The sequence below is a fragment of the Malania oleifera genome, chromosome 2 (genome assembly GCF_029873635.1).
Source record: "Malania oleifera isolate guangnan ecotype guangnan chromosome 2, ASM2987363v1, whole genome shotgun sequence".
Classification (NCBI taxonomy): Eukaryota; Viridiplantae; Streptophyta; class Magnoliopsida; order Santalales; family Ximeniaceae; genus Malania; species Malania oleifera.
In genome coordinates this window covers 3,361,418-3,372,453 of record NC_080418.1, presented here as the reverse complement: position 1 = coordinate 3,372,453, position 11,036 = coordinate 3,361,418, and the positions used below count along the sequence as shown (strand labels likewise).

The window sequence follows — 11,036 nt, the reverse complement described above, 5'->3', positions numbered from 1 at the left end:
TCTTGGGACTGGCAGGATATTATCGTCGTTTTGTAGAGTGATTTTCTAGGCTATCAGAACCTCTAACACGACTAACAAGGAAAAATGCTAAGTTTGAATGGAATGACGATTGTAAGAAAAACTTCCAGGAATGAAAGTAGTGGCTCGTCTCTACACCAGTTTTGACTATTCCATCAAAAGATGATGAATTTGTAATCTACAGTGATGCATCTCAGAAGGGGCTCGGATGCATGCTAATAGAATAGGAGAAAGTTGTAGCCTATGCTTCTCGTCAACTTAAAGAGTATGAGAAGAATTACCCTTTGCATAATTTAGAGTTGGCTACAGTGGTGTACGTATTAAAGATCTGGAGACATTATCTGTGTGGGGGAAGGTGAGAAATATTTACAGATTATAAGAGTTTGAAATATTTCTTCACGCAAAAGGAGCTGAATATGAGACAGAGGAGGTGGCTGGAATTGATTAAATATTGTGATTGTACCATCAGTTACCACCTAAGGAAGGCTAATGTGGTAGTTGATGCATTGAGTCGTAAATCAGGGTGCGCATTCATATCAGCAATAGTAATTGCACCTCATATCAGAATGTATTTAGAAAGACTTGGTGTAGAGCTGGTAGAGGGTAGTCATCAGGCATTAATTGCTCATCTGGTACTTCAGCCGACTTTGCTGAAGAAAATTAAGATTGCGCAGATGCAAGACGCAGAATTAGTAAAGATCAGAGATAGAGTGCAGAGTGGACAAGGAGCTGACTTTAATATTTCAGATGACAGAGCTCTGAGGTTTCGTAGTAGGTTGTGTGTACCTGATGATGCTGGAATTAAAAAGACGATTTTGGAAGAGGCGCACCGTTCCCTGTATATGATGCATCCAGGAAGTACGAAAATGTACATGGATTTGTGAATATCCTTCTGGTGGAGCAATATGAAGAGAGAAATTACTGAATATGTAGAGCAGTGTTTGACATGTCAGCAGGTGAAGGCTAAACATCAGAGACCGACGGGACCATTGCAATCACTTCACATCCCCAAATGGAAGTGGGAGCATATGTCTATGGGCTTCGTATCGAGGTTACCGCCGACACTTCATGGACAAGATGCCATCTGAGTAGTCTTTGATAGATTGACGAAGAATGCCCATTTTCTTCCAATCAAAGGTAACTACTCCATAGGTGGATTGGCAGAACTGTATATACTGGAAATAGTCAGACTGCATGGAGTACCTATGTCCATCGTTTTTTACTAGGATCCATGTTTCATGTCTCATTTCTTGAAAAGCTTACATAAAGCTTTGGGATCCTAGTTGGCTTTTAGCACGACCTTTCATCCTCAAGCCGATGGACAGACAAAGAGGACTATACTAATATTGTAGGATATGTTGTGTGCCTATGTGCTAGATTTTGGAGGCAATTGGATTCAGTACCTACCACTAATGGAATTTTCTTATAACAACAGCTACCAGGCCAGTATTGGGATGGCCCAGTATGAGTCATTATATGGTCGGATATGTCGATCTCCATTATATTTGGATGAAATTGGAGAAAATCAGATATTAGGGCCAGAAATGGTATAGTGAGCTTCTAAGAAAATCAAGCTTACCTAGGAAAGAATTAGAACAGCTCAGAACTGACAGAAAAGCTATGCAGATACCCGTCAACGAGCGCTAAAATTTGATGTAAGTGATAATGTGTTCTTGAAAGTGCACCAATGAAAGGGGTAATGAGATTTGTAAAGAAGGGTAAACATAGCCCTAAGTATATTGGGCCGTTGAAAATATTGGAAAGAGTTGGTTCAGTTGCCTATAGGTTAGCATTACCCCCAGCGCTATCCAGAATCCATGATGTATTTCATGTGACCATGTTGAAGAAATACGTCTCAGACCCCTCTCATATAATAAGTTATAAGACACTGGAGATTGGTGAGACCTTATATTATGATGAAGTGCCCATTCAGATCTTAGATTATAAAGAGTAGGAATTACGCACCAAGAAAATACCACTAGTGAAAGTACTCTAGAGGAATCATGCAGTTGAGGAAGTTTCGTTAGAGTTGGAGGGGGAAATGTGTTGAAAGTACCCACATTTATTTCGTGGGATATAGCATTAGCCGAGAAAAGGTAATGATTCAGGTAAGAAATCATGTATGTAAGTAGATTTTGTGTAGGATAATTAGTTGAATGTAATAGTTTTCTGTTTTGGTCGGTTTTAAGAGAGTTTTGATTTAGTTATTGTAATATCCCAGAATTTTATATGTAACCACGGTATTCCTCCGCCATAAGTGAGGGTAATTAATAAAATTTCAGCGTTTTTCTTTAAGGTTGGTGCAAATGAAAGATGACAAATTTCGAGGACGAAATTTTTATGAAGGGAGAATGTAGCGACTCGGAAAATGGGAATAGTAAGAAAAATAAAGAAAAATAATAATTTAGTTTGGTGTAGACCAAACCGTCGATGGTTTTGTTATTACCACGGTAGGGTAAGGGTATAACAGTAAAAATGACTTGGTTAAAAGACCAAACCGTCAACGGTTCCAAGGAAACCGTCGACGGTTTTGTTTGTGCTAGCACCCCTATATAAAGGGTTTAAATCGTTTTAATTGATTAAAAATCAAACTCTCTCTCTCTCTCTCTCTCTCTCTCTCTCTCTCTCTCTCTCTCTCTCTCTCTCTCTCTCTCTCTCTCTTCATTTTCTTGCCTGGCTTAAGTTCGAATCGAAGAAGGAACGTTATTTCGGGATCCTAGTGATGTTCTCTGTAGTTTAACCGGAGCGATTTTGAAATTTAGGCATTTCAGGCACCACTCCAAAACTAGGTTAAGTTGATTGAATTAGGGTTTATGGATACAGGCTTTGTGCGGGGGCCGTAGGCATATTATTGGATTCCCTGCACTCAGAGTTCTAGGAAACAAGTAAGGGGATAGGTTATGTCAGGTATTTTCAGAAAGTCCACTGTTTAAAACACAATATTTGATTCATAAGTTATATATATGAAGTATCTAGATATTCAGATTTATGGAAATAGATTTAATATTATTTTTCATAGAAAATATAATCTTCCCAAGCAGTCAGCATATTATAGAATAACACTCACTTGTATGGCATGAGTATAAATATTTTATTGCAGATATTAGCATGTTAGGTTATTTTGTGGTTATACAGAACAAGCATGTTTTGTAACGAATTTTTAGAAAATCTATAAACAGTACAAAACTTATGATATTTTTAGTATATTATGATTATTTAGCCGGCCCATATGCCATGATTATTTAGTCGGGTTAGATGCCGTGATATTTCAGTTGGCCCAAATGTCGTGACTAGATATATATATATATATATATATAACAGTTTATTCAGCAACATTATTGTGACAGATTTTACACAGAACCATGAAACAATTATATTACATTTATTTATGAAATATACTATATGATAACAGAATCCGGATGACTTAGTTTAGTTTCAGAGCATGGTACCGTAGCTATCAGTTCAGATTAGTGCCACCACACATCTTAGATAGAGTGTCGGTGTATGAAGAGTTGATTGAGCCCAGTGTAGTAGTGTGCCCCCCTGGCAGTCCGGACCAGACTGGGCAGACCAATCGTACTTACAGACGAGTCAGTTTTGGCTTAACATGGTAGGCCAACCATTGCTAGATCTTGCTTACGGAACGCACAACCCAATCATGTGGGGGTAATACATGATATCAGCTAGCTATCTATCCTGGGGATGATTTCAGTATTATACAGATATAGCAGGTAATTTATATACATATAGAATTTCAGTATTATATAGATATAACAAATAATTTTTATACATACAGAATTTCAATATTATACAGATTATTTATATGCATACATAAATTTATTATGACTCATTATGTCTATGTTGAAAATGATTTCTTCATATTTATACATAACAGATTTACTTGATTTATCAGATGCAGTTAATTATGTACAATATATATTTATTATAACACAATAGAACTTATGTAGAGACTTGATAAAATAATAGTAATAAATAATAAAGGAAAAGGAAAGAAGGAAAAGGAATTTTATTGAGGAGCGTCAGTAGGAGTTCGTCGACGAAGCCAGGGTTCTCGTCGATGAACGCCCTTCTAGATTTCCTCAACGAAGGACACGTGTTCATCAACGAGAAGATACCGAGAGCAGGGAATTCAAGCCATCAAAGGTTCGTCGACGAATTCATTATCTTCGTCGACGAACACCCTTTTGCAATTCGTCGACGAATACACGTGTCTTATCAACAAAGCCACGTGGCAGGCCGTCTATATATATATATATATATATATATATATATATGCAAAAATCACATCTTCAGCGAGAAAATTAGTTTTTTTCTGTTTCTCTCTCTAAATTTCAGGCACCTTACCTTCTCTCTACAATTTCGGCTCCATTTTTCTCCGTTTCGACGATCAGAGGTTACCACATTGATCCTAGGGAAATTCTCTACAACTTAGTCGGAGCAAATTGTTGGTTTAAAGTTCTTGGATTCCATCTCAAAATTAGGGTAAGTGAGTTATTTTAATATTTTCATGAGTATTAGATATTTTTGGACCCATTTGAGTTGCTTAAACTGGGGTTGATCTGATTTCAAGGTTTGGAGTTTTGGCACGCCGTACGCGTGATTTAGGATTTTAGTAGGTTTCCCTGGAAACAGGTAAGGGGATAAACTAAGTCAGGTATTTTTAGAAAAGCATTATTCAATATTTAGTTTTTAATTCAGAAATTATGTATAGTTTTGGGAATACTAAGATGGAACTGAGGAAACTTTGAAAAATATATTTAATATTATTTTGTCAAAAAAATATGTGTTTTTAGGCCAGATAATATGTTATAGTATAGTATTCACTTTTGTGTGACATGAGTATAGATTTTTAATGCAGTTAATAGCATGTTAGAATATTTCATAAAAACATAGAACGAACATGTTTTAACGACAATTTTCAGAAAAGTTATAAACAGTACATAAATTGTATTTTTACGTATATTATGAAATTCATTTGGCACAGATGCCGTAACTTTTAGTTGGCACAGATGACATATTATTCAGCCATCTCAGATGCCAAGATATTCAACCGGTGTAGAAACCGTGATCAGTTTTAATATAACAGTTTACTCAGAAATTATGAAATGACAGCCTTTATTCATAAATACGTAAAAGCTAGATTTTATTTCAGAAATATATATTATAAGAAATGTATTATATAATAGAAGAGTCCGGATGGCTTAGTTTAGATTTAGAATACGGTACCGTAGCTATCAATTTAGACGATGCTACCACACATCTCAAATAGAGTATGGTAGTTTGGATAGTCAATTGTGCATCAGCGTGGGAGTAGTTGCCCCGTGGAAGTCTGAACCAGGTTAGGCAAGCCAGTAATACTTATAGAATTTTTAGTTGACTAAGCGTGGTAGGCCAGCCATTGGTAGGTCCCGTCAACAGGCTGCACAACCCAGTCATGTGGGGGTAATACATGACATCAGCTAGCTATCTATCCAAGATATGATTTCAGTATTATGCAGATATAACAAATGATTTTTTATGAATACAGATGTTATATGAAATATGATCTGTACAGATTTATATAGAATAGTTTATCAGTTTTATCAAATGCAATTGAATTATGTAAAGGTTTTCCCTATTTAACATATATAATATACCATGTTTAGTATATATTTATATTACAATGATATTCACGTTGCCACACACTGATATAAGTTTATATCCCTTACTGAGAGGTGTCTTACCCTAGCATTACAAATATTTTAGGAAACCCAGATAGAAGAGCGAACCGAGATTCGAGGTAGAGGAGACCATTTTTATACTACCTTGTCTGAAGGGTAAGTCATGGGAATTGTGTTCAAGATGGATTTTTAGGGTTATGACCCTGGGATATTATGGTTCTTTTTGGGGATGAATATATGTGTATTTATGGACATAGTAGAACTCTGGTATTGTATATATATATATGGTTATGTAAATTATAGTTTCCACTGCATAGACGACATATATGTATAGAAAGGTATATCCCCGATACCTATGGTTCTGACTGAACTTTGACTTAATTAGTATGCATTGGTATTAGAGTTATTATAATAATTTTTATGAGGAAAAAATATAGCATAAATTTCAGGTCGTTACATTTTGGTATCAGAGCCTAGGTTGCTAGGTTCTATAGACTTTAGTGTATAACGGAAACAAGACCAGAGTATAGGAACAGAATTTTAGAGAGTCAGGGTTAGATGGTTAAAATGAGAATATAGGATTTTGTTCTGCAGCCTGGAAACAGGATTTCCGTGGTGGTTTCTGTGTTTTTCCTAGGGTGACAATTTCAGGAAAGTCATAGTAAACTATTGTCAGGTTGTGTTTCTAAATTGCAGGATTGAATCTTAAATTAGGAGTAAGGACATTAAGTTAATTGATGATCTTAGATTTTAGTCAGCTAAATATATATTAGTTATGTTAAGAAGATAGGGTCCTTAGATTATGTTTATTGTCTTTTCAAGACGGACCTTAGAGGTAGCAATGCTCACGCCAATGGTAATGATGGTGCGAGGCCCTCTAGTGTGGGCGGCAGTGATTCTGATGCCGTTTTGCGCAGCATAGCTCAGCAGGTTATGACCGAGATTGCATGAAGCTCCAAGGAGTGGGGAGGCCCATATGCAGATTAGGGTTGTACCATAGAGAAATTTACTAAACTGAATCCTCTGGCATTCTTAGGGGGAGCTGACCTTGCAGTTGTTGAAAACTGGGTGTAGGAGATGGAGAAAATACTAACAGTGATGCATTGTACGGATGATCAAAGGGTCTAGTATGCCTCCAATAATTTAATAGGTAAGGCTGAGAGATGGGGGAGAGTTATAAAATTACTAGGGGAACAGAGACTCGTACCGACAATCATAACTTGGAGTCGATTTAAGGAAATTTTCTTTTATCGTTATTTTCCTGCCACCGTCAAAAAGGCTAAGGTAGTAGAATTTTTGAATTTGACTAAGGGAAATCACACAGTTCAGCAGTATGCGGCGAAGTTCATCGAGCTATCACGTTTTGCTCCTTACATTATACTGGATGAGGCTAAGAAGGCAAGAATGTTTGGGCTTGAAGCAGGATATCTTTAAACAGGTGACATTTCTAAAGGTGCAGTGTAATGAACCGAATAATAATGGGATTTAAATAATAAAGAGGAAGGGAAATGGAGACAATAATAGAAGGAGGAAGTCGACGACATTGCACTTTGGAAGGAATAACCGAGGGGAAACATTAGGGCTTCATCGACGAATATAGGGGATTCATTGACGAGACCTTAAGAGAATTCGTCAACGAAGACTGAATTTCGTCGACGAAGAAATACCGAGAGAGGTTTTGTATGGACAGTTAGATTTTGTGGGAAATGTCCCTAGATCTTATTTTTGGGATGTATATATGGAAATACTGTGGATATAGTGACTCTGGTATTTATAGTAATGTGATATTGATATTAATATTATATTTTTTAAAAAAAATATGGGAAAATAAGCAGGTCGTCACAGTTTGGTATTATAGCCTAGGTTGCTAGGTTCTGTAGACTTTAGAATGCAGCGGAAACAATACCAGAGTTTAGGAAATGATTTAAGATTGTTCTACAGTTTAGAGGCAGGACTTCCATGGTAGTTTTTGTGTTTTTCCTGGGATGACGATTTCAGGAAAACCATAGTAAGCTATTGTCGTGTTGTGTTCCTAGAATGTAGGACTGGGGGATTAGAAAAGAGTTAGAAATATTAAGATAAGTGGTGAGGATAGGTGGGTAAATTATAAGGATAGAATTACTGAATTGTGTTTGTGGTTTCAAGATGGATCGGGGAGGAAATAATGCCCATGCGAGTGGCAGTGATGGAGCAGGACCATCGGGTGCAGTTGGGACCGACTCTGATGCAGTATTACGTAGCGTGGCTCAGCAAGTTATAGCTGAGATCGCTAGGAGCTCGAGGGAGCAGAGTGTTCCATCTGCAGGCCATGGGTGCACTATAGAAAAGTTTACGAAGATGAATCCTCCGGTGTTCTCAAGTGGAGTTGATCCTATAGCCGCTGAGAACTGGATGTAGGAGACCGAGAAAGTCTTGGCTGTATTACAGTGTATTGAGGAATAGAGGGTCCTCTTTGCCACCTATAGATTGACAAGAGAGGCCGAGAGATGGTGGATTGCGGTGAGACTGCTGGAGCAGCAGAGGGTGACTCCAATAGCCATGACATGGGATCGATTTAAAGAGTTGTTCTTTGATAGATATTTTCCAACTACTTTTAGGGAAGCTAAGGTAGAAGAGTTCCTGAATCTGAAGTAAGGACAGCTATCCGTCCAGCAGTATGTGGCGCATTTCATTGAGCTCTCTCGTTTCGCCCCGTATATTGTTCCTGATGAAGTGAAGAAGGTGAGGCAGTTTGAGAGAGGCTTGAGGCGGAGTATATTCAAGCAGGTGGTGGTGCTGCTGATCCATGACTTTGCTAAGTTAGTTGACAGGGCAGCTTTGGCAAAGATTGGCGAACGTCTAAATGTAGAGGAGCAGGGACAGAGGAAGAGGTCTGCATCTACGAGCTACCAGCAGGGTCATAGGTCGGGCCAGTGGAGGAGAGGAAATCATGGCAGAGGGCGGAGACAAGTGACGAGAGGACGCGAGGTGTAGGTAGGGCAGGGTGCTCCAGTATGTCAGAATTGTGGTAGGAGGCACTAGGGAGAGTGTCGAGCTGGTGGTGTGGTGTGCTATCGCAGCGATAAATCGGGGCACATGGTGCGAGATTGCCCTACCCCACCAGATGTAGTTCCAGCTCCTATACCATACTGGAGAGGTTATCAGATGCCACGTGGGGGCTAGCAGAGGAATATGGCTCCAGCCAGGGTGTTTACTCTGATGCCGAGTGAGGCTGAGATGGCAGGTGACGTGGTAACAGGTATGGTTATTATTCTTTCTTTTAAAGTTATTGCATTGTTTGATTCATGAGCTACACACTCATTCGTGTCTTCGGGGTATGTTAAATTATGTAGGGCTGAAACACAATCATTAGATGTTGAATTGTTGGTATCTACATCAACTAAGTTAGCAGTGAGGTGTAGTAGGGTGTTCCAAGGTTGTGCAGTTGATATTCAAGGAAAGACTTTGTCTGCTGATCTGATAGTGCCAGACATGCATGGGTTTGATGTTATATTTGGCATGAATTGACTAGCAGCTAATTTTTCTAGCATAGATTGTCGAGCATGAGAAGTGATATTTAGATCTCCGGGGAAAGCGGAATTCAACTTTGTAGGGTCGCGAGTGCAATCCCCGCCTTAGATAGTTTCAGCTATTCAAGCCAGAAGACTACTGCTGAGTGGTTGTCAGGGGTTTATGGCTGTTGTGAAGGAGATGTCGGAGAATGAATTGAAACTTGCTAGCACGCCTGTAGTAAAGGAGTTTATAGATGTTTTCCCAGATGAGTTACCAGGCTTGCCACCCGATCGTGAGGTAGATTTCCCTATTAATCTACCTTCTAGTACAGCACCAATTTCTAAAGTACCTTATCGGATGGCGCCAGTAGAATTGGCAGAATTGAAGAATCAGATGCAAGATTTTCTTGATAAGGGCTTCATACGACCTAGTGTATCTTCGTGGGGAGCTCTAATTTTATTTGTGAAGAAGAAAGACGGGACTATGAGGATATGTATAGACTATAGGTAGATTAATAAAGTGACAATCAAGAACAAGTATCCTCTACCTCTTATTGACAATCTATCTGACCAACTCCAGGGTACACGGGTGTATTCAAAGATTGAACTTAGATCCGGCTGCCACCAGGTAAAAGTGAAAGCAGAAGACGTCTCAAAGACAGCCTTCAGGACTAGGTACGGGCATTACGAGTTTCTTATTATGCCATTTGGTTTGACGAATGCTCCTGCGATATTTATGGACTTGATGAACAGAGTCTTCCACCAATACCTAGACCAGTTTGTTGTTGTTTTTATTGATGATGTACTGGTCTATTCGAGGAGCTATGAGGAGCATGAGACGCACCTGAGGTAGGTTTTGCGGACACTTCGGGAAAAGAAGTTGTACGCCAAGTTTAGTAAATGTGAATTCTGGCTTGAGAAGGTCGTGTTTTTGGGGCATGTTGTATCTGGAGACGGTATTTCTGTGGATCCTAATAAGATTGAGGCGGTAGTGAATTGGGCTAGACTGAGAAATGTTTAGGAAATTAAGAGTTTCTTGGGGCTAGCTGGCTATTACCGCCATTTCGTTGAGGGATTCTCAAAATTGTCAGGACCTTTGACACGACTGACGAGGAAGAATGTTAGATTTGAGTGGGACAACAGCTGTGAGTAGAGTTTTCAAGAACTGAAGCGAAGATTAGTCACAGTACTAGTATTAGTTATCCAATCAGGGGGTGAGGGGTATGTCATTTTCAGTGATGCGTCCTTAAAGGGACTTGGCTGTGTATTGATGCAGCATGGCAGGGTAGTGGCGTATACGTCCAGGCAGTTGAAAGAATATGAGAAGAACTACCTTACACATGATCTTGAATTGGCTGCAAAGGTGCACGTATTGAAAATTTGGAGGCATTACCTGTATGGCGAGCAGTGTGAGATTTTCTCCGACCACAAGAGCTTAAAGTATTTATTCACGCAGAAGGAACTAAATATGAGGCAAAGAAGGTGGTTGGAGCTGATTAAGGATCTTGATTATATCATCAGTTATCACCCAGGGAAAGCAAACGTGGTAGCTGATGCGTTGAGGAGGAAATCGAGGGAACCAGTGTTGGCAGTTATGGAGATCCAGTATCTGATCATGATGGATCTGGAGAGACTCGACATAGAGTTGATAGAGAGTGATCCTCAAGTATGTATCGCCAATCTAGTGGTACAGCCTACTCTGTAGGAAAGAATTAAAACTGCTCAAAAGGAAGACCTAGAATTAGCAGAGGTGATAGACAGAGTACATAATGGTCAGGGGGAGGAATTCAGTATTGCAGATGACAGAGCTTTGCAGTTCCGTTCCAAATTATGCGTTCTTGCCAAT

At 39.0% G+C, this 11,036-nt stretch overlaps 1 protein-coding gene across 1 annotated transcript in view; it reads left to right on the top strand.

Annotated features, from left to right (window-relative positions):
- The first annotated feature begins 584 nt into the window (after window positions 1-584).
- LOC131149921 (cation/H(+) antiporter 24) overlaps window positions 585-11,036 on the top strand; it is a 47,984-nt gene continuing 37,532 nt past the window's right edge. The window contains exon 1 of the mRNA XM_058100717.1: window positions 585-856. Coding sequence (XP_057956700.1) covers window positions 585-856 — 272 coding nt within the window. The remainder of the gene's footprint in view (window positions 857-11,036) is intronic.